Consider the following 24,819-nt stretch of genomic DNA (forward strand, 5'->3'; position numbering starts at 1 on the left):
CTTCTAACTGTTCAAGAAACACCTGTTTTACAGAAGAGATGTGGGAAAATGGTGGTGATTAGCCACAGTCCTCCAGTCTCTGAGGGAAATGTGATAGGTGAAAATGGAGGAATACCCTTGTGGCTACCAAAGCTGTGGTCTTACCTCTTCTTCCCTTTTCAGTCTCTATTGTTTGCTCACATTGGGAGCATATGAGTAAAATGTGAAGAGCAAAGGCACTTTTTACGGTATTACCTCATGGGGACCAGATTGATTCCACAGGGATGTTGTGCATTACAGAACAGTGAGGAGGTATTTCAGTTCTTTAGCAAGACTCGTCACCTAATTGTTCACACAGACAGTATCATCAGCAACATTTACAGGGGGCTTTCTTTAGAATCAGTGGAGACAAAGGATATAGGTTTAGGGCATGACTCATTTGATTTGATTTAATGTTAACAGGATCTATGAAAGGTTGGACCAGATGACCCTTGAGGTCCCTTCCAACCTGGTAATCTGTGGTTCTATGTTATTGGGTCTACGTGGCTGACACAGGCTTGTTGAGACAAGCAGGAGTTTGAGAAGTCAGTAGAACAGGGAATTTTCCCAGCAGTAAAGTATTTGATTCCTCAGATAGGAATTGACTTCCAGTCAACTTCTGAAGACAATACTTTGAAATAAGATGGTGGCATAATTGATTAATTTTGTGTTGTATGCATAGCTAAATATTGAAATTGCATGTCTTATGTTGAATAATTTTAGATATTTCAGGATTTGTTCCTTCTACCAGTTAAAGACTAATATTAATCATTAAATGACTGAAAATTCTTTTGCACTGCATAGGAGTAAGAAAAATTATGTATAAGGATAATTACATTGTGTTGATTATATTGATTTAAATCCAAATGAAAAAAAAAATATACTTTTATTGACATAATAAACTTTTGCCGTCTGTCATGGCACATTTAGATGCCCTTTCATATTTGATTGTAGACTGCGTTAAGTGGGATGTTTGTAATGAAATTGATTTCTAATATGTTTCTAGTGTTTGATAAATAAAATGAAATATATTTCCTTTTTTATTTCCAGTGCCCCAGTAAAACATTTGGAGGCTTTGATTCCACCAAGGACCTTCCTGATGAAGTTATAACATTTGCAAGAAGTCATCCAGCCATGTACAACCCGGTATTCCCTATCAACAACCGTCCAATCATGATCAAAACAGATGTGGATTACCAGTTCACACAGATAGTAGTAGATCGAGTAGATGCAGAAGATGGCCAATATGATGTCATGTTCATCGGCACAGGTGAGAAGTCTTGAATCTACACTGTATGTTCCTCCAGGCATTATGGACACATAGAGCAGATAAAATTTCTTACTCTTAAGGAAAGAACACAGGCAGAATGCTGTATACCTATGAAAATTTGGGGTGAGATTCAAAACTGTGCATGTGGGGAGGTCTTATATCTATTCACTGTTACAGGTTCAGGCTGTGGCCTGCACAGCTCAGTTCTTTAGGAGCTTTGCCAACTGAATTAAGATCAAACCACTCTCTTTTCAGCTACTGTTATTAGGGAATTTTATTAGAAATATCTTGCCTCATTAATTACAATTTAGTATTAAAATGAGTCTTTTGAGGTACCCATTTTGAAGTGCAGCATAAGAAGTATTAACACAAATGAGGCAAGCAGCCAGGTACGGGAAATGTCTTGTGTACTTTTCAAGTATTTCAGGTATTGCCTTAAGATGCCCAGCTCTTATGCCAGAAGAGTGCATCATTTTACTTAAGATGAAGATAACTAGCACACACAAAATGTTTTAAGAAGCACTGATACTCAAATAGAAACATAACATCCTTTCCAAAGCTTTTGCAGAATCACACAGATTGGGCATTTCATAAGAGTGGAAATATGCACTCAGAAAAGACATTTTGCTCCAGAAAGGTAATAATGAGAAATAATAGTGACCAGAAATCAGCTGGCATGCAGTGGCTTCAGAGTAGTTTTAGTGGCCTCAGGCTATGCTGATTGGCAGCTGGTGGATCTGCTTCTTCATGTTTGAAGATTTCCCATTAGTTGTCTGGTGTTTCAGTTACGTTGAATAAAAGTACTTAAAACTTCTATTGAACATAAATGCTAGTAATTAGACATTGGCATCATGAAGTCAAAACAAATCAAACCAAAACCCCACTGTCTCTTTTCAGCTTTGGGCCAAATATATGCCTGCCTGTCTGTCTTATAACACTCCAATTTTTTTTTACTTGCTTTAAGTACCGTTCTGGTACTCTAGACCTGGAGTCAGATTTCCAAAGAAATAAATCTCAAGAAATCTTTCATGTTGATGCCTCAATTATATTATGACTAAACTGAGAGCTGACGAAGCTTTGTGTACCAAACACAGTGCATGCATAGCAATTCAGAACATTTACTGCAGGAAATGCAGCTCTGCAGAAATAATTCCAGCTCTTTAAAGATGCAAACTGAGTTATTAGATACTAGTGCTACAATATGTTCTTCCATAAAACATTGAAAAGTAGTTTTATATGTTTTTTTTACACAACATATATATTTTCCATCACACATTGGAGACTTCAGTGCCGTCTACAGTTGAGTGTTTTGTGCCTTTCAACAAGTCTTCTATGACTTGCTTCAGCCCAGAAAAAAAAATAATGGCAATAATCTCCTTGTCTGCAACGTGAGGGAAAAAGCCCTTCAGCGTCCAGAGTATGGTGCTGAACAAACATAAGGACCTGATTTCTTGAGCACAAGAGATGCCGTTTATCTTACCAAAGTTAGGCATTCAGTCTAAGATGCATTGGTTTCTACAAGGGAATGAGATAAGTACTTCCAGAGAGAGATTCACTGTACTTTCTTCAAGACCTCTATTGGATTAAGGTGAATAGTTATGCAGAAGTTCCTGTCTGGTTTAGGACAGTACAGGAAGACTTGCTTTAACCTGGTCTATAGCTTTTAGATATCATTATGTATAGTGTTTCTCATCTAAATTAGTAAGGCAAGCTATCTCTATGAAAGAGCTTCAATGATACTTAGCTCTTACCCTTGAGCTGGGAATTTAGGCACTCAGTTCCTGTAACCACTAATATTCAGGTGTGTGGTAACTGCTCTGGAACCCATCCAACATTGCTGATAGTTGTGCCCAGGAAATGTAAGAAAATTATTGAAAGATTATTACTTGCACTTGCCAAAGGAGATTTCAGCACCAAAACCCCAGCTTTGTAAGTGTGTGTTATTATTTTTTGACATATTACTTTTGTCCATAGAAACTGTTCCTTTTGCAGCAGGAGGTTATACTCTCATGGAACAAGAATAGGCACTACAACACTTAATGCTTGGAACAGGAGCACCAAAGATGCTCTGTGCTCCCCTGAGCTCACTATCTTCATGGCAGCTTTCAGAATGAGAAAGGGGCATCTTCCATACATGGGAAAGGAAAAGAAGCAGAACTGAGGCCCTGCCTGCCTTCTGCCAGCAAGCTGCACTGAGCTGGCTGGTCAAAGTCAAAGGAACCAGAAACAGATAAACAATCAGTGTGTATTACATATTCCCCAAGAAAAGAACAAGTGGGGGAGCAGATTAGTAACGCTAGTTGCAGTCTAGTTTTCCACTTCATGATCTGAACCTACGACAGAAACAGAACCTGTGGGGTATGACTAGATTTTTCTGTGCATGTCTGTCCCATCAGATTAGATATATTTCTCTGTATTTTCTCATGGCTTTTGCACCAATCTACATTATTCCCACATGCTGCTGAACTTCACTATGTTGAAGAACACTTTTTTCTTCTCCTTTCCATTGAATGACTGATGATAATTGAACACAGAATAATTAATAGCCATGTAATGTGGTCACATTTTCCTTTCCTGTGGGTGAAACCTTTAGCTGAGCAGTTTCTTTCCCACTGTGATTGTACCAGTGTGTTTCACAATGGAAATAAAATTATATCAGCATGCTTGAAATTGTATCAGGAAAAAAACAGGATTTAAGATATGCACTTAATGCATATCCTGAGTGTCTGATGTTTGGGATCATTTGCACAGTCAAAGTACATCTGTCAGTAAAGCAAATTGATAATGGTAATCTTATCTTACTGAGCAGAGCCTATTGATCCTAAAGGAGAAGCCCGATTCCATTTGTGTGAAATTGTTTGAAATACTACTCTGTAAAAATTGATCTAGAACTCAGATAAAGCCCCACTTTGGTACCTGTGGCCTGACCAGAGTCACTGTAGTGATTAACACAGTGTATCTTTGACCTCAGAGGCTTTCTGGAGCATCAAGCAACTGTAATTGTTGCAGGATCCACTTCAAAGTCAGACCTTATGTTGAAACAACGCTGTGTAGGGAGCTTAAGTCTGATGAGGCTGTGATCAGGCTCCACAGTTTCCCTTGTGCTGTTTTATCAATCCCCTTTTATTTCAGGAATTTTCAATGCATTTGATGCATTGTAACTGAGGGCATAGTCCAACAGAGAACACAACCATGACACGTAGCTACACTGTTATATTTATTCGATAACAATTCTCTTCTTTTACCCATAGCATGCATTTTCCTCAAAACCAGAGTCATCAAATTACCATGATAATTAAGGAAATGAACTCATCCATTAACTTACAAATATAACTAATGTTAAATTACCTGTTGTTCTGAATTACTCTGTTGTAGAAATGTGAAATTTTTTTTTTCATCTTGGTTTAAAGTTTATATTGCATTTGCTCAGTATTGGTCTCAATATTCGTTGAATTAAATATATTCAGTTAGTAGCAGTAACCATAATGAAAACCACTTCCAAGAACACTTATCTAGTATAATTTACTAGTTGAGGTTGTAGATGTAGCACCCTAGATAAAAAGTTGTGTTTTTCTTTATGTATTTTTAGAAAAAAAAATGTTTTTTCCTTTTAAAAAGAATCTATGAATGAATTTGTGACTGAAATTGAATGAAATAATGAAATGAAATGAAATGAAATGAAATGAAATGAAATGAAATAATGAAATGAAATTAAATTAAATTAAATGAAATGAAATGAAAGAAAGCAATGAAGTACATATTTCATGGGGGAAAAAAATTACCTATTTCTAAACTTTCAAAAGTATGTACTAAGAAACCAACATCTGCTTAGAGAAGAGCAGATAGGAAAATGAAAAATCTCAGTTCTACATGATATTCTAGGATTTCTAGAATATTTTAATAAAAATTCATGTAATTAAGTCGAAATACAAGAATTTTCTCATGAAATCAATAGCTTTTTCAACCTGTGGAATCTATTTGCTCGAATTTTATATGTATTTTCAATACAGAAGTGGTGCGTTGTCATCTTTTTAATCGGAAGTTTTAACTAACACACGAATATATATATGCACAAAACATGTTCTGATTTTGTGTAATCAGTGTTGTTTTGAGAATGTTGGCATTCATAGTTCTGTTATGTTGAGGATTTTATTCATTTAAAATGCCTTATATTTTCCTACTGTAGAATGTGCAACTTGAAAAGTCTTCAGGGACATAGTTGTTATTCCTATGATAGGTTTACATGGCACTACACTTGGCTGGCTAAAAAGAAAAGTCACATACAGAAAATGTTTCCATTTCAGAGTGTCTGGAGTGATGTGTACCAGCCTGGAAATCTTTCCTTTTTTTTTTTTTTTTTTTTTTTTTTTTTTGCTTTGTTTTTGTTCCCTGAAAATTCTGTTCATGGAAACAAACAAATCACAGATGCAGAAGCTGTAAAACAGAGATGGTTTTATGTCTCAACCATGTTCATAAAACCAAAGGCTGCAGCTCTGGATTTTCAAATGTTGGCCTTGTTAGTGTTAAAGACAATTGCGAAACTCCAAGAATGTAAATGGATACAGTATTAAAATGCTGGCGCACATCTATTTCTAAAGAGAAGATACAAGTTATATTGCTTTTTACCCCTGAGCAAAGACCATTATCTAACACAGAGAGAAATATAGATGCCTTAAGGGGCTTATACATCTTTGGCACTTTGTTTGACATGAGGAAGATCTCATGTACTTAAGAGATCTAACAGCTACATCTGTCTAACAACATTTGTCCAGATGTTTCTATATCCATACTGAGCCTTCTGACAGCATCCTCATGTGCATTTTAAGAATGACAAACATCATATTCAAAATGGACAATAAAACATGCCTGGGTAAATTTAGTGCATTTCTTTCCTTAGTTAAATGACTGAAACATCTGTCATTTTATATTGTCAGTTAAATGGTATTTCAGTCCTTTTCATTCTTTAATAACTATAGTAGTGTTTATCTTCTTTGCTGCATTTTCATAGTTGAAAGACTTCAGTGAAATGGCGTGCTGAAATTCAGTGTTTTTCTAGGTTATTTTAAATAGCAGTTTGTATTTTGAGCAATTGCTTGAAGATATGCAGCTTCGTAATCTTGATACATGAAATAATTACATGCTACGAGGAACTCTGGCTTCTCTGAAACTGAAGTATGCGTCTTAAGCACCTGAAAACTTTTGGTTTCCTTTTTCTTTTCTTTCCTCCTCAAGATGTTGGAACAGTTCTTAAAGTGGTTTCCATACCTAAGGAGACTTGGCATGAATTAGAAGAAGTTTTGCTGGAAGAAATGACAGTCTTTCGGGTAAGTGCATCTAAATTTCAAGTGTCAGGTTATAGATTTCTCTGTGGACAGCTGCAAACTAAACTTCTTGCAGTCTAGCCAAGGAATGGCCTGGCATACCGCTCTAATTAGCTTGTCATTTAGAGATCCAGACACTAGTCAAAATAAACCTTGAAACTTCCAGTGCTAGCTGGAGTTTAATGATAAAAGAAACACCATTCTGGGCTCTTGTTTTGTGATTTTAAAAGTAAATTAGTATCTCTGAATCTTAGAGCTGTTACATGCTGTAGTTAAATATGTATCTGTGCAAGTCTGGGAATAATGCCTGTCTGTTTTCTCCCAGGGTTATGCAATACACAAATTTCATAGTAGCATCAACTCTTAACACTATTCCAACTATGAGCATAATGTAACTAGGAAGATAATTTAAGAAAAATAGTGATCTGCACATATTTCTTATGCTTAATATTCTGTGTTTCCATGACCTTAGGGTCTCATTTTCATGGTTTGACACAAGACATCATAAATACCTTTTTGTGAAAATCAATCTCTTCCATTTTTCCTATCTGAGCCACCTAAAAAGTAAGGCATCCCATAGGCACTCCTGCAAGTCGAAGCTGAGTAAACCTTTCAAACACTTTCCAGACAGAACCCAGGGATCTCTTGTGTTTTGTACACAGCAACGAATCACTTACATTCCCCACATTACTTTTTTCTTGTCAGTGCTGTTTTATGGCACCATTTCACAGGCTCCAGGCTTTTGGTGGGTTGATACCTAACTGGGAATATGAGGTTAATCTGACAGTGTGAAGATGATGCTTGTATGCTTGGAGAGTCCCATGTCCTATGGGACTCTAGATGTTCTGACAAGGACTTTGCCTCCAGCCTGCCCCAAGGGCCCAGCCAGCATGTCCTCATCACACTCAATTGGCATTCCTTTGCCCCTGGTTTCTGAACAGGCACAACATATCTAAACGGAGCTTATATATCTTTTTATTATTTTTTTTAATATTATTTTTATTATGGGCAGTCTTGCCTTAACTGACATCAATCTCATACAGAAAGCACTGGTTTGGGTGCCAGATACCACTGAAAAACAGATCTGTTTCTGCAAACCATGGGGGGTTTGAGGACAGAAATGTAGGGTTTTTTCTTCCTGATTGTTGCTGGGTTTAGGGCTTTTTGTACTCTTATTAACAACAAAAAAAAAAAAAAGTAGAAACTATGAGGAGATAATGAGACAAATAATTTCTGGCTCCCAGCTTTTTTTCTTTTCTTATACATGCAGAAGTTGTTACATTAATCCAGGGTAATTTGGCAGTTGTTAGTATGAGTATCTTCCCTGAATCAAGTAGAATTGCCAAGCTGAAGATCAGAGAAATCTAAAAGTGAACGAAAGAAAATAAATGGAGTAAAAGTTTTATTTCAGAAAGACTTTACAGAAGTAGCATGGTTAATGACAAACTCAAATCTGATGTTTTACTTTACATGTGTATTTATTCATTACACAAAAAGGTTTTGGTGTTCTGATTTACTTGATGCTCATTTATCTCCTTTGGCATGTATTTAAGCATTAAAGAGGGCATTAATGTACTTCAGTAGAATAAGCAGCATTTGTGTGCATAAGATGTGACATGGACAGTGGGATTGAGTGCGCCCTCAGCAATTTTGCCGATGACACCCAGCTGTGTGGTTCGGTTGATACGCTGGAGGGAAGGAGTGCCATCCAGACAGACCTTGACAGGCTTGTGAGGTCGGCTGATGCCAACCTCATGAAGTTTAACCATGCCAAGTGCAAGGTCCTACACCTGGGTCGGGGCAATCCCAGACACAGCTACAGGCTGGGCAGAGAAGAGATTCAGAGCAGCCCTGCGGAGAAGGACTTGGGGTGCTGGTCAATGAGAAAATGAACATGAGCGAGCTTCATTTTGCGCTTGCAGCCCAGAAAGCCAACCATATCCTGGGCTGCATCAAAAGGAGTGTGACCAGCAGGTTGAAGGAGGTGATCCTGCCCCTTTATTCTGCTCTTGTGAGACCTCACTTGGAGTATTGTGTACAGTTCTGGTGTCCTCAACATAAAAAGGACATGGATCTGTTGGAACAAGTCCAGAGGAGGGCCACGAGAATGATCAGGGGAGTGGAGCACCTCCCATATGAAGATCGGCTGAGAAAGTTGGGGCTGTTCAGCCTGGAGAAGAGAAGGCTGCATGGACACCTCATAGCAGCCTTCCAGTATCTGAAGAGGGCCTATAGGGATGCTGGGGATGGACTCTTCATTAGGGACTGTACTGGTAAGACAAGCGGTAATGGGTTAAAACTTAAACAGGGGAAGTTTAGATTGGATATAAGAAGGAAATTCTTTCCTGTTAGGGTAGTGAGGTACTGGAATGGGTTATCCAGGGAGGTTGTGAATGCTTCATCCCTGGCAGTGTTCAAGGCTAGGTTGGACGAGGCCTTGGGTAATATGGTTTAGAGCAAGTTGTCCCTGCCCATGGCAGGGTGATTGGAACTTGATGATCTTAAGGTCCTTTCCAACCCTAACTATTCTATGATTCTATGATTCTATGTGGATCTTTCAATAGGGAACTTGCAACAGATTTTACACGTACCTTAAGGAAATGTAAATTTTCCTTAATTACTGAAGTGTTTGTGTGCATCATGAACAATGTGTTTTGATGCTTAAACTGCAATGTGCTGAATACAATACCTTTATAATTCCACAGAACAGTCTTCCATATCGGTTACATTGATAACAAATGCCTCTTTAAACCCCATTTGTGCCATATTTCTCTGAACAGCTGAGCAAACAAACTAATGAGTTCAATTTTCCTTCAAATGTTACACTTAATTGATGCTTTCTGTTCTAAGTTCTATTAACCCATTTGTAAAGGCAAGTCCACATGCTTAACATCCACTGACCCATATCAAATTATCTCAGGGTAAGCAACCTGAAAGATACACAAGTGTAAAAGATTAATAAGGACTTTATTAATGTACATAACCAAAAGTATGATGTGTGGGATCAATAGCAGATTTTTTTGATAGAATAAAGTTCATATAGTGTTGACGTGCACACTTTGTAACTGAATTATGCCACTTTTACTCTCAGGATTAAAATACATTCAAGCAGCTGGGACTAAAGAGTGTAACAGTCCTTTAATCAGATCTAAATATATTAATTTTGTTACATATTTCCTACAGCTTCTCATATAAGAAAGTAGGTATTGGTTTGACAGCTGCTTGCTAAGTTAATTAAGTGTAGACTTAGCTCAGAGGACAATAACTCTCCTAGTGACCCATTTGGTTGATTAAATAATGGGTGTTCCAGGGTGCAAATAACCTCTTGCCTGTTTTGGTTTTGTGCTCTGCCAATACAAGTAACTTCTTGGTATATGAATGGTGTGGTCCAGTCAATAGGATTATACTTGGGAAGAAGGCTTGCTCTTATGAATAAAATTTTGTACAAGTGGGTTTTTTATCTTGATATAGTTAAAACGTGTTGCTTATTTCAATTTTACCACTTTTAATATATAGTATCTATGTATTTTGTTACAACCACTATTAATCTCATATTACCTGGCAGGTTCTTTAAATGTAGTTTTAATACAAAGTGTAGCAATTAATTTCAAGATGTGAAATTAGTAACAAAATAATCATAATGAAACTGTAATAATCATGGAAAATGGTCTGTCCACAATCAACAAAGCAATCAAAGATGCACCTGGATATGTACATGCATTCTAATTCACTTAGAGCTAGAAAATTTTCTACTGCCAAAGACAACAAGAAACACTGTTACTAAGGAGCGTCTAGTTTAATTGCAGTTTCTAGGTTAGGAAAATAGCATTCTAGCAGAATTGTTATGTTTATAAAGCTCATTTTATATTTTAACACTTTTTTTTTCATTTCCCCATAGGAACCCACTGTTATTTCAGCAATGAAGATTTCCACAAAACAGGTACTATGTGCACAAACTTTAAATCACTTTTAAATATTTACTGGTCTCTGTCTTTTAGAGACAGTAACTTGGCAGTGAGTGGAGACATATTAATTACAGCAGCAGCATCACATCCCTTTACATAAACATCACTAGTTTCTCAGGAAAATGTGACATGCAGAGAAAGTTTAGTTCATGTTACTTGCTGGTAAGGTGGAAACTAAACACAAACTAACCAGCTGTCTGGATGCTCTCGGTTAAGAAAATAATAAGTTCCACATTATGGAATGTTCTCAGGGCAGAAAAATTGTTCAGGAGTGGCCAGAATTGATACCTTGTTTTAATGGGACTAATTCTGGTCTCTGTAGCAATCGTCTTGTACAAAATGCAGATAGTGGAAACAAAGACTGGAAATGAGATGTTCTCTCTTTCTGTCCGATGCCCATTACATTCCTCTGAGTTCACCATTCGACTTTAACAAAGAGGGTAGGTCTGATTTATTCCAAATTTTCCATGGTCTTTCCATTCAGTGATATGGTTAAGATAGGGGTTCCTCACTCAAGAATTTGTATTTCCTACTTTCTGTTGAGTGCACTAGTAACTAACTTCTGAAAGAAATGTATTATAGCCTTCGTTGTTGACTAGATCATAACAAAAGTGAACTGGACTTCCTGATGGATGGAAGTACAGTTTTGTCAGATGTACAGGAAAGGTGATTTCTGAACAATTATAAGCAATTATTCTTAGACTTGTTTGTGAAGCAGCTGGTGAGTTATGTAGTCATGCAAAGAACATTGTATTGCAGTCCAGGAGTGAAGTGGGTATTAGGGGCCTATATTTTAGTTCTTCCTAGAATTAGGTAGAGGGATTCCAGCCACTGTCACTTCCTGTCTCAGAAGTCTTAGACTTAAAATTTAGTGTCAAATTTAACACAATAAAACTTTGGCATCCTTTTTCATATTTGTGTTGATTTGGAGCCTAATTCGGCAAATACAAGCAACTTGTTCACACTCATTAATTTCATCATTAAAGTTGTTGCCAGAGCAGATCTGGTATTACTTCGAGGACTGGGGCACTAAAAATTGTGTATGTTGTAAATAAGGTTAATTCTTCTACCTCATGCTATACATTATTAAACAGAAGTTGAATTAATTCGTAACAGACAGAGCCCAATATTATGTTTGAAATGCTGCATATTTAACTCAGAAACCACTGTATTTAGAAAAGTTATCTGAAAACATTCATATATTTGACATAAAACATTTTGTTTTGGGACACTTTTCTAACACAGTTTACCACCTAAAACAACAAAAATGGCAGGACAAAAACGTGTACTGTTGAATACTGGGATATTTAAAAACAAACCTGTCAAGATGTATATATGTTCACATCATACCAAAATGCTCTGCTTTGGATTATTTTTATAAGTGCATTCCCTTAAAACAGCCAGTCATACTTAATAATGGACTATGCATTTTCACACAACTTCTTTAAAGCAGCATTAGTTATTTGGGAGAGATGACAATTTTCCCTGTATCTTTTGAAAACAAATTTATACTGCTAAAATTGTCTAAAGCTAAAAAAGAGCATAAAACACAAGATATTCAGTCAGAGTCAAGCTCATGAAAATTCAACCAGCCTTAGGCTAAAAATGACAGAATTATTATACATTATGACAAGCTTTTGGCACTGTCTCTGTATCAAATAAGTATATGGCAACATGTTTCCATTTTATATTTCTGATTTTAAAATACTGTAGTTTTATAATGCAAACACTTTACTCATTGTGTTCTGATAAGTAGGGCTTTTTCATACAAACAGTATGATAATTCTATGCATTGTAGAAAGCAGGAGGACGAAATACAAACAGTAAAACCACTATGTCCTACTGAATAACTTTAAAGCAATCACTTCATTTGATTTTTTTCACTAACAATTCTTTAATGGTACTGGGAGTTTCTCCTAATTTTTGATTGTTCTACTATGCTGGTTGTTCAAAGGTACCTATTTTGCTATTGTGCCAATGTGATATGTTAGAAATGACTCTTCATCCTAAACACCAAAATCTACAAATTCTTCAGGAGTGGACTTAGCTCAAGTTTTAAATTACATAAAACTGTCAGAATTTGACCTTTGAGTGAGAGTGACTTTGAGCAAGGAAATTTAGGCTTTATGTGCAAGACTAAGCCTCGATACAGTCTTTCTCAATTTTACTATCTTTAACTCACAGGAATTATATTCCTCCTAATTGTCTTCAGAGCTCTAGGTTTGTGTAACCTTATAAGTTCAACAACTTATGCATGGTTAGCAATAGACACAGACCTTCAGAGGATAGCATCCCAGAGCCACCATAACACCCTGCAGCTGCCTAAATTCACAGGTCTGAGTGAGTCAGGCTTGCCAGGAGCCCCTGGCTACCATTCAGTCCTGAGCCTGTCAAATGGGGCTCCATGATTTAAAAGTACGGAAGCAACCAACGGTCAGGCCTGGCTTACAAAGTGACTTCTTTTTGAGCAAACTCTTATCTTTTTTTCAAGGTCAGGACTGTGATCCTCTTTTTCAAAAAGCGATTGGATTTCTGGAAAGTCCGGGGTGGGGGGGGAAACTAAGAGATCCTTGGCTGATACAGGCCAGATTCTTGATTAGTGAACTGCTATAAAGAGCTTTTTAATTCCTCTGTAAGGTTCTCAAAGGCAAGGCAAAGACCTTCAGAAAAGCCTTAGTGACTACTTCTACAGTATTTTTCACAAAGTACTGAATTTTATTCAGAGATGGCCATTTCTGTCCATAGTGAGCATATAGAAGGAGCCAGCTCAAAATGGATTTGTCACTTAAACGGCCCTCTGAACTATTCTGCAGCAGTTACTTTTCAAGACATAAAATTAAGTTAAACAGGATTTGAAACATATGTTCCCTAAAATTCCATTTAAAATTCTGATTTTTTCTTTTTAAGTGGTACATTTTTCGTCTCTCTTTTTTTTTTTCAATTGCAAATGGAAAATTTTTGTTTATCTCTTTGACTTCTAGAGAAAGGCTGCATTTTGGGCAGCCCCATGGGGCAAACAGAAACCACTGGATTGCTTAGAACATTAGTCTCCTCTCCTACAGCTTTTCTGGAGTTCTGATACTTCTGCAAGATTTTTTAAAGGACAGCTTTCCCACACACACACTCCACTTTGATCTGATAATCAGCTGATTTATTAAATTAACAACCTCTTGGGAAAGATTCTTTCCACAACAGGCAGTTTGACTGTTTCTGATACTGTTTTCTGAATTTCATACTACCTGGATTCATATATTATTAGTGTCCGGAATAATGATCACCAGCTGGAGTCTAAAACTGGGATCAGAAGAGCAACAAAGAGAGCAGCAGCCTTCGGGCTGTGCAGCACCTGAAACTCATGCTGTAGTTCACTGACTGAACTTTATGAACTTATCTATGAGGAACAGAGTCTTGAAGTAACCCTATTTTGGCCTCACAGTTCTTTTTTCCTTTTTTTTTTTCTGGTCATTCTTTAATTCTAAAGACATTTATTAGAAATCAGGGAGGCTTTTTTTGACAAAATTAAATTGGTTACAGAGGTATGTAGGAAACCCTTGCACAATTCTTCTTTATTTTCCCACGTACATTCTCTGAGTTGATTTTTATATTAGCTTCACCACACATTGCTACATGCCTATAGAGATATTAATGCCCCAATTACATAGGGCACAGATCAATACCATCTGGACATTTAAGATACTTAACTGAAGCTCTCATTTAACCTACGCTGCTTCCATAATCAGTAAAGACAAAAGGCATCCCTTAAGAAATGGTTAGGTCACCTAAGATTTAAATTGCTGCTCGTTTTTACTGCAGAACATACCCCTAAGCTGGGTACTTGATTAAGTGACTTAAGTTGGAGAGAATCAGCTTATCATGTCTGCTGCCTGTCATCTGCTTCTCAAGGATACAATACTATCTGGGGACTGGTATCTACAATCAAGGCTTTGTATAGAGCTCTGTGTGGTCAGAGATTTTTGCCCAGGAAATGTGTGTTTACAACCCAGCTATGGCACTGTAATAGATGGAAGCAGCTGCTTAGAAGGGACTTAGTTTTTAGTTTACCAGTAAATTTTCCTTCGGGTACTGTCTTTGTTATATTTTCCTTGAGAAAATACTGGTGTTTACGTAAATGCATGGGACATATCTGTTAAATTCACGCGTCTGTATAAATTGCAAACTTTTGTCTCTAAAAGAAGTAAACCTAACACCTTTTATAAGCGTTTTTGGTTTTTCTGTCTCCTGCTATCCAGTGCTTATCATTTCTAGCAGGAAGGTGAGCTCAGCCAACTTCCATCCCTGAATCCCTTGGAAATAGTACTTCAGGATCATCACAGTGCAGGAGATTAAGAATTTTGATAATATTTCTTGAAATCCTGTTTTCACACCATGTTTTGCAAGAAAGGAAAACAAATACAAATGGGTATTTTCCTGGTGGGACTGCTTGGATTGGGACCATAAAAAGACATGTACTAATTACTCCACCATGGGTGCTGTGTGACAAAGCATAAGCTTTTGATAGCAGAGTGGCAGTGTTTCCAAAACAGATGGATTATGCCATTTAATTTTTGTTTATTTATATTGTTTTCCCAATTATTGCCTCTCAGAGGGACCTAAATATTTACTTAGTGCACTCACACTTGTTTTCTTTGTGAAATAGTGCCAAGCTGAAATATCTCTGTTTGGACTTCCATGTGGGATCAGTAGTTCAGTTTCCTTATGTCCCTTTGAAAACCAGCTTCTCCAGTGGACCACATGAATTTGTTATCAGAGAGGAAATTGAGAGAGAGAAGATGATCTGTTGTGATGCCATACAAAGCTGTCGTTCATTTTGCATGTATGGTTTTTTATTTACTTCATGGCTTCTCTCTGCATTTGAGCTACATCTTCCTCTCACCACATTTTAATAAAAAATAAATTAAGCCATTTCCCCTGGTCAAAGTTATTCTTCAATTAGAGTATTAGACCTATAGAAAAGAGTATAAAGCATCACAATTATCAGACATGCAAAGAAGTGCATGTGTGGCAACAGTTCTAAGCTGAAATATCTTAGCATCAGTCTGACATAAGTTACTTCAGTTTTATCACACAAATCAAAGTCATATGTAGGAAATTTATGTTAAAGTTATTTTTCTTTAAATTCAAAAGCATATTCTCCATTGTGTTCTGTCACTGATTGCAGTGCTTTTCTGAGGCAGGGATCTGAATACAAAAGAAAAAGTGAAAGAGTACTTTACTGTTTGCTGTTGTTTGGAGAAGCTACTGAGAGCTTCATACAAAAAATCACCTTTTTTTCTATTTATTTTTGTTATCCTGTGGACGATCCTCATTCATTTAGTGTATGTTGGGATCATGATCCTTTATTGCAACTGTAATGGTCCTAACATCTAATTTTTGTATGCTTTTCTAGGAAAAAGCTGGTAATTTGCAATTCTTAACTTTTTTTTTAATTTTTTTTATTTTTTTTTTTTTTTATAACAGCAACAGCTCTACATTGGCTCAGCCACTGGAGTTTCACAGCTTCCTTTACACCGCTGTGATGTGTATGGAAAAGCATGTGCTGAGTGTTGCCTTGCGAGAGACCCTTACTGTGCCTGGGATGGTTCATCCTGCTCACGTTACTTCCCCACTGCTAAGAGGTAGGGACCCTTTCGGATGTCTGCACGGTTTGCTATTTGTTTTAACTGATGATCTCAATATGACCAGAGGGCTTTGGAGATTTTTCACAGGATGGTTAACTAGAGCTCTTTCTTTTCCAAAGAAAACATAATTGTGGGAGATACAAGCAATATGAAGTCTTGGTTGATTTAAAGAGAACACTATTACTTCTTGGGTTGATTTAAAAAGCTGTTGTAAGAAAACATTCAGAAGAGAGTTGTCTTGAAATGGATTCATGACTTTGTATTCAGTAATAAGTAGCAAAAAGAAAAATATAATTTTCTCTAACACTAGGACTGATTGCTCGAGTAAATTATCCTGCTTTTTCATGAATTCTAATTCAAAGGAAATACTTATAAAGTGTTAGGACATGAGTGGAAGGTTATTTTTCTAGTGGTATGTGACATTATTGTTATTATTCAAAAGTATAACTTGTATATCTTGATGTGTGTCTAAGTGCTGCAAGATTAGAATAACCACCATTTTAGATTCACTCTGCACTCAGGCTTTGCAGTGCAAAGGTTAAGGTAAGACTGCATAAGTGAAAAATATAATTGTAATAAAAAATTTAGAAGTCCTATTTACCTGATTTAAGATTTCAAATAATATTTTCTTTGCCTGCCCTTATCTCCAAATTTCTTTATCTCAGAGTATATAAGGTGATTACTGAACAGCTCTTAGCTACTGAAGTAGAAATTAGGAATAACTGAATAGATACTCACTTGCAAATCAGAACAGACATTAATGTAATGTGTTTCCCATAATAAATTGGCTAAAATTATAAAGAAGTAGTCACATAAAATCAAATGTGCCAAACATCTTCCACTTATGAAGAAACAAGGAATCAAAGAGTTTGTATACATAAGGGTTTATATACATAAAATTGATGGTAACAGATACTTAGTTGAGAATGTCAGGACTCCAGAATCCAGATTTGGATTGGTTGCTGCAGGAGACGAATTGTGGTAAAGGGTGGGAAGTAGCATTTTTTTGTCACAGACTTTTCAGATGGAGGGGATTAAAATTTCAAGGTTTGCATTACAATGTATCCTAAACAAATACTGTAGACAAAATAAAAAGCTGCTTATGGAACATCAGGTTCTATTTTTGCACCAGGAAGCAGAGTTAATCTGAGACAAGCTTTTGAGAAATTCTTTAGAAAAGAATTAAAAAGGAGAAACTAAGCCCATCTCAAAAGAAAAGCTGGTCAGATTTTCTCATCTGCATGGGCTAAATTCATATTTGTGGTGGGAGCATGGCAGTTTTTCTGGAGGAGAGGAGGGCAAACAAAAGGAGAGGGAATGGTGAGGTTTTCAAGGAGAGTCTAAGAGATTGATTTGGTCTGAATGCTTTAAGGGTTAGAAGTCAATATGTTTAAGTACTGCCTCTGAGTCGAAGGAGACAGTAAGGTCAGGAATCACTGAATCACTTCTCTGCTACTTCCCATCTAATCTTTACCTCCTATCTTCTTCCCTTCTCAGCATTCCCTAGCACCCGTTCCTGCTCCCAGCCCATCCTAAGACCCATAGAGCACATCATCCTGCCATTCATCACTTACACTGACAGAAGAAATAGGTCTCTTTGTCTTTTCCTTATCCATCTCTGCAACCTATTGAGCAGCAGAGGAGCTCAGCTTTGCCATCAGGGGTAAAGCGACTGGGCCCTCTTCTTACAGGGATTAAGGGGCAGGGTTACTAGGGCTCAACTGGATTGCACAATTCCAGGAAAATTTTGAGGTGCAGAATTTACACATCTTGAGGCCACTGTGAAAGAAAAGGCTGGGATCCTGACAACGTGCTCATTAAAAGCTGATGCCCCTCCTTAGAGAACCCCATTTTACCCTTGGCAACAGCAGAAAAAAGGGTCTTGTGTTACTGGGGGAGAGGATCCTCTGTTTACCTGATACCTGCTGTACCCACTGCCTGAAGGCAGATTTGAATGCATCTATGACAAAATCAGCATTACTGGAAACAGCTTAAATGTCAACATTTTCCTAATAATGAATCCTTGTAATTTTAGGCTCCAGAAATATTGAGAAAGTTGAGTCCTGAGGCAATTGCACAGATGCTTTACTAATAGTTGGTTCTGGGGTTTTGCTTTTTATGTTTTCCCTTTCTTTTTTTAAAAAGGAGATTTTATGAACTATGATTTTAATTTACTTTTCTTTCTTTGTGTATTTTACAAGCCTAAATGACAGTTCAGAGCTCCTGTAGTGTGACCACTTAACTTTACCCATGCAGATGTGTTCTGGTTCATATTTCATAAATCACTGTGTTGATACAATGGTGAAATATGCAACATTTTCCTGAGATTCTAACAAGACATCTCTTCCAAACTCCATTGACAGTAGTATGAGTCTTTGCACATCTTTTCTACAAATGATATCCTGTAAATATGCTGTGTTTCAACATTTAGGAGGGAGTAACAAAGTTTTATGTTTTCTTATGTCTTTGGTCTATTTTTATTCATTGGTAAGGTGAAGATGATACGTGAAATTAGGATTACTACATTTTTTAATCATGCATCAGTTAACAGCAGATTCCCTTTTTCTGAAGCATGCTAAGGCATCCTAATTCATAATTTTAATAATGTTTTATTCAGAAAGATGTCTTAAAATGCACATTCTGACTTTTTTTTTTGCCTTAAAAAAAAACCTGTTGCCATACTGCACATAAATGACTTCAGGTTTAACTTTTCAGTAGTTTTCAGTGGAAAAAAAAGTACGATTAAAATCTTTCAGCCAAGAGGAGTTTGCTGTGCAGTTGAGAGGGCCTCTGTGAGAACTCTCAGTATGTGCTGATGCTGGGCTGTTAGTGAGTCTACAAATCGGGCTAGTGAACAGAAGAGAGATCATCTCTGTGCTGCAGAACAATGGCTTTTTAAAAATGTGGGTTGTTGTCACAAGGGAGTGACCAATAGGGCTTTTTACAAGGCAACTTGACTTTTGCATATCCGTTGCTGGATACCATAATCTGAAATCACAGCATTGTTCAGCAGCCTAATCCTCTTTGTTCTCCTCCAATTTTGCAAGCCCTCAGGCTTTCTCCGATTCCTAAAGTAAAGTGCTCACACTTGAAACACATCTTTGTTTGCCTTGTTCTTTTTTTTTTCTAATATGAAACGCTTTTCTCTGGCTCAGCTGAATTTTGTGTCACAGCTATTTAAATAAAAATAGGGGCAGACAAAGAGACAATAAAACATGCAAAGTAATACTGTATTAAAAGGCTTCCTCCTGCTAATTACAACCTTTTTTTTTGGCACAGATCAATATGTTTTCCAAAAGAGCCAGTGGAAGTCAAAGTGGGGAAAGAATATACTATGTTAAATGGACATACAATAAAAACTATAATCCAGATTCAAGCTATGAAAGGGAATAAATGACATTTCAAAATCTTCCTATCCAAGTGTTATATTCTGTTTATTCTAAAGACAAAGCTATTTGCAAAAGTTTTAGAAAAGTTTTTACCAGAAATTTTTCAGTGAGACCTGTAGTGGCTGAAATGATCTATGTATTTTAATTTAGATTTTGTAGAAAATACAGCACTTTGACATTTTTCTCAAAGCCATCCATCCTAACATTTGTCTAAAAGATGTCATGATACTTATTCTGTGCTTGCATAAAAGCTCTAGTTTCTTCATGATAGATGAATGATGCATTGATGCATGTTCAACTGTATTGTTAATACTTTGATCCTTTAGTTCCTGTATCTATGAATTAAGTAATGATTTTGTAATCAATATTGTAAACATAGTTAAAATAAACTTTGTAGGCTCAGTGCAAGAGATATGCATTTACCAGTTTCTGAAGAATTTGCTTTCAGTTATAAAGGCTGATTCTACAAACTGTGATAACACATTGAATATAGGAGGAACAACATGATTTCCTTGCTAGTGCTGTTTAGGTGCACTTGTGACCTATGTAATTTCATATATGTTCCATTTGTTACTCTTTAGTCATGGCAAATGTGAATGCTGACCACTGAGGAGTTAACTAACAGTTTTCAACTATGATATTTACAGACGTACTAGACGACAAGACATCCGAAATGGGGACCCACTTACCCACTGCTCAGACCTGCAGCATCATGGTGAGTTCTGGGTAGTACTAAAGTACAACTCTTTGTATGTAATTCACAGACTATGCATGAATAAACTAGGAAGCACGTGAATGATCTGTGAAATTATCTTGAACATCTGCAAAAGATGACTATAATACATCATTATCCCAATTTAAATTGTTTACAATGGCCTTGATCAGACAGTAAAGACTGAGTGGGAGGGTGGAGTGTGTTGTTTGTTTTTCCTCAGATTAACAGTTTTAAGCATTTTATTTTTTTCTTCTTTACTCACCTGATAATAGCATACCATCAGACTAGGCATATTATGTCAGAAAAGAGTCATATCTCCTTCACAACAGCAAGAAGTATGCACACGTTGCTTCACATAGTTTGTATAGGATGATAATCAACAACATAATTAACTACCTTGGCTAAATATGGAATGGTCTTTGTTGTAGGAGCCACACTAGAAGCCCTTAAGAGCAACCTATACCTTGTAGGAAGCCTGTCCCATATGCTTTCAGCATGGATTTTCTTTGACATCTTCTAGTTTTGCTTTTTGTTGACTGCTTAATTTTCACAGTGCATTGACCAGATCTTCCTTTCTTGAATGTCTGGCTAATAAACTTCTTAACAGTTTCTAATTTGCTGCCAAACTCTTCAGAAGATCTTCACTGAGAAAGTGAAAAATGTCCGTTTTGCTCTAAGTGAACACTTAGGCAATGCTTCCCTCTGCTGGAAAAAAATGATTACTCGCATTTGTGGTACATTTCTAATAACAAACCACTGGACATGTTTCAGCAAAAATGAAGAAGAGGTGGCTGAAAAAATAGAGATATTTCAAAATCCTTGTGTCCTTCTAGTCCTTGTAATAGCAAGAATGATATATAGTCCAAAGTTGTACATTTGTGTCAGCTGTAATTCACTACTACTAAGTTTCAGTAATAGTTTTTTCTGTCTTCCTTTTAATCATTTGAAACTCACAGCATAACATTACTATAGCTTCTCTTTTTACTTGTTGATTGTCAAACTCAGGTCAAGCTACTCAAAGGGGTAAAAAGACTGTAAATGTGTATGAACAGACAATTATCAATATGTAGTCATCAAGTTTTGAGAATGTAAAACTAGTTTAGATTTTAACTAGTCAATGTGGACTAGCATAAAGTTCACAAATTTCCAGTTGCATGGTATCTAGTAATGCTTATACAGTGCACATAAGACCATGCATGCGTTGGGACTGAGATGACATGTTCAAGTCCCCAGTAGGAAAATTTCATCAGGCACTAAATGTGGATTTTATTACCAACAGAAGCATATTTTAGCTTTACCTTTTTACTGCCTGGACATTTTACTCATGAGCTACCATGTGGCTGGGTTTTTTTTTAATGGTTTCTTGGCCTTGCTAGCTGTGCTTTATACAACTGTAGGTCTGTTCTTTATCTTCATAGACAAGGAAAGGATTTCAAAACACTTGTTTTTTGTAACTTCCCATATTTGGTAAAAATATTTGTCTGAAAAGATATCTTCTATCCAAAGGAAAGACCGTAATCCAGCACAGTTATTTCATGACAACCATTATGAGAACTCAAGGTCAGCAAAAAGCTATTACATGCTAAACACCCAATCACAAGGAATTTTAATACAGCTTTGTCAAAATGAGCAGAGCAATTATGAGACAAGGTATCACTGGAAATTTTACTTACCAGTGAAATGAAGACAGGGTGATTGGAGGAATCAGTAACCTTCCAACATACTGAGGGAATGCAGTTCTAGGTCCTAGACTTTAAGGATCCACTGTCAAAATACTTAAAGGAATGTTTTAAACTGTTCTTGAGTGAAATTTTCTCTAGATCAATCCTTAGTTGTAAATCTATAAAATTTTCTGTATTTACTTGCCATTTACACATGATCATGTATTGTACAGACAGCTGCATGACCCATAAACTTCCTATGCCAATTTATCCTGAGGTTTTTTGTTCATTGTGACTATTGGTTTCCTGGACAACAGATGAAGAATTGGGTTTATATATAGTAAAAAAGTAAGCTCCAGTAGTCATTTACTACTTGCGTACACGTTTCTTTGGAGCAACTGCCAGTTGATTCTCCATGTGAACTAGGAAAAATGAGAAAAAGTAATGACCTGTTAATGTATATTTCAAGACATTGCAGGAACTTACTTCAATATCAGTCTGAAACAATAATGCTTTTAATAACTCTTAGGTAGCTCTTTCAGTTGCCCTTTTATACAAATTATGAGTAGTATTAAATTACCATGCACTGATGTTAGAGGGAGCTGAGGATCCTTAGCTGCATACGTGTTAGGGCAGACACCTATATGTCAACTAAAGACCAATTCTTTTTTAAAATGTAACATATTAGTGATATCAAGAAATTGATTGAATTTTGTTTGTTTTTTTTTAAGAATTTGTGAAAAAAAAGGCACTTTTTTAGGTGATTTATCTTAGGGCAAGCTCAAAGAATAACTGAATTTAACTGTATAGTGACATTCATTCATCTGTAAAGCAATCTTCGTATAAGTATTTAGCCTTTCATACTTCTTCAGTTATGTCAGAAATAATGCATTTAAAGGATATTTATCAGGGTAGTAAACTGATACCGCTGTTGGGTTCATTTTGGGAATTGCAACTCTCAGACAGGATTTTGGGTGGAATTTCATAACCAACTTCATGACTTCTATAATTTTCTAAGTCCTCCAGCTGTTCTTCTGAACTTCCCAGACTTTCATTCTTCCTTCTAGCCTTTTCAGTGTCTCCCTCAGTCCCAGAGCTGTGCTCTGCTCCTGTGATTATTCCATCACTCTGCTTACTTTCTTGCACTCCGCGTGCTCAATATTGCATTAACTTTATAGACATTTCTGGACCTGCCTTCTGTTCCCTTAAGTCATGGAAATGAAATTTAAAAGATCTCCTAAATCCTTTCTCATTGCATGACTGTCACCCATACAATCTCTTCTGAAGCTGTGAGAAAATTTAGAGGGGGCTTATGCCACTTTCCTTGATGATATCTAACACACTAAAATGCCATGGACCAGTTCCAAGAAAACACTCAGAAATCTGAAATAGCATCAGAGAATCCACCTTCAAGGTAACTTCCATGAAAACCTGTGACTAGCTTCTTGGAAGGTACCTGAATATTCCAGCAGAAACTTCTATAGATACTTAATAATATGCTACCATTCATGGGTAGTAGAACCGTTGCTAAAGAAATATCTATTTTTGTCCTTTCTACTGATATTTACGATCTAGAAGACTGTCTCCTTGGATCTAGTGAGACCAGTGTTACATGCGCTATGCTCCTGTATAACTTACTTGGACTATGCTGTGCTCAGGAAAATACAGTCAAGTGGTATTTAAAGGTTTTAAAGATGTTTAAAACTTAAACAGGGGAAGTTTAGATTGGATATAAGGAGGAAGTTCTTCACTGTAAGGGTGGTGAGGCACTGGAATGGGTTGTCCAGGGAATCTGTGAATGCTCCATCCCTGGCAGTGTTCAAGGCCAGGTTGGACAGAGCCTTGGGTGTCATTGTTTAGTTGAGATGTCCCCATCTGTGCACTGGGGGTTGGAACTAGATGATCTTAAGGTCCTTTCTAACCCTAACTATTCTATGATTCTGTGGTGCTGCAAGCTACTTAATGAATAACCTGCTGGTTAAATCAGCTATTCAGGATGTGTGAGATTGACTTGATAGCTCTACTTCCAATACAAGTATCCAAACTATCAGATTGCTCTTGTTGAAGCTGGGCCATTCTGCAACCATGATTCATAGAGCCTGGGAGAGAGGAACTGAAAGAGAACATGTATCCTAGGGTGAAATCCCTGTATTTCCATCTTTTATTGTAGAAGCATGTAAATCTCTTTTTCACACAAAAACATCACTGGAGCAGTAACATATGTGTCCCAGTCTATAAAAGGGGATATTTCCTACTGAATATCGTATGCTGCAGCCCTACATGTGCTCTCTGCTGTAGATCCCAGTTCAGATAGCAAGCAGCTTATTCTTGACTATGTGAGGATCTTTGGCTGCCTGCTCAGCCATGTGAATTTTCTTCCTGAATTAGAGTGCCTAAATTGAAACAGAAAAGTCAGGACATCAGTCAGCCATTCACAGTATTGATTCTGGACCCATGACGAGTTATCAACCAATAATTTCCATTTCCAGTCTTTATCTTATTGCTTCTAGTTATATTCAGTTAACATCTTACACAACCTGAGTTTCTTTGTTTCACTGACACAGATTCACCTATGTTCTATCTCAGACCTTACCACTGGTATCCCCACTACATTCTCTTGCAGCTGTGTTACCCTTCTCTTGATTCTTTGCTTCCTAATTCACTCCTCCATTGCTCACAATCTTCCTGGCCCAAAGCTGCACTGACATTCTTCACAGGGATGTGGTTTCTGAGAGCTGTCATAAAAGTTGTTTCACTTAGCTGTTTATATAGCACCCCACATACTTGCTGGAAAAGTTCAGAATCCAGCAGAGGAAAGCCAGCTAACCCACTCCCTATTTT

The 24,819-nt window shown here is 36.8% G+C and overlaps 1 protein-coding gene across 2 annotated transcripts in view; it reads left to right on the forward strand.

Annotated features, from left to right (window-relative positions):
• The window catches only part of SEMA3A (semaphorin 3A), a 170,416-nt gene that overhangs the window by 139,577 nt on the left and 6,020 nt on the right, over positions 1-24,819 (forward strand). For both annotated transcript variants that reach the window (XM_061368180.1, XM_061368181.1), the window contains 5 exons: positions 1,069-1,288; positions 6,521-6,612; positions 10,508-10,549; positions 16,053-16,210; positions 20,250-20,317. In XM_061368180.1, coding sequence (XP_061224164.1) covers positions 1,069-1,288; positions 6,521-6,612; positions 10,508-10,549; positions 16,053-16,210; positions 20,250-20,317 — 580 coding nt within the window. The remainder of the gene's footprint in view (positions 1-1,068; positions 1,289-6,520; positions 6,613-10,507; positions 10,550-16,052; positions 16,211-20,249; positions 20,318-24,819) is intronic.

The sequence above is a fragment of the Neopsephotus bourkii genome, unplaced genomic scaffold, assembly GCF_033783945.1.
Source record: "Neopsephotus bourkii isolate Nb327-2 ecotype Australia unplaced genomic scaffold, CSIRO-AGI_Nbou_v1 NB_1423, whole genome shotgun sequence".
Classification (NCBI taxonomy): domain Eukaryota; kingdom Metazoa; phylum Chordata; class Aves; order Psittaciformes; family Psittacidae; genus Neopsephotus; species Neopsephotus bourkii.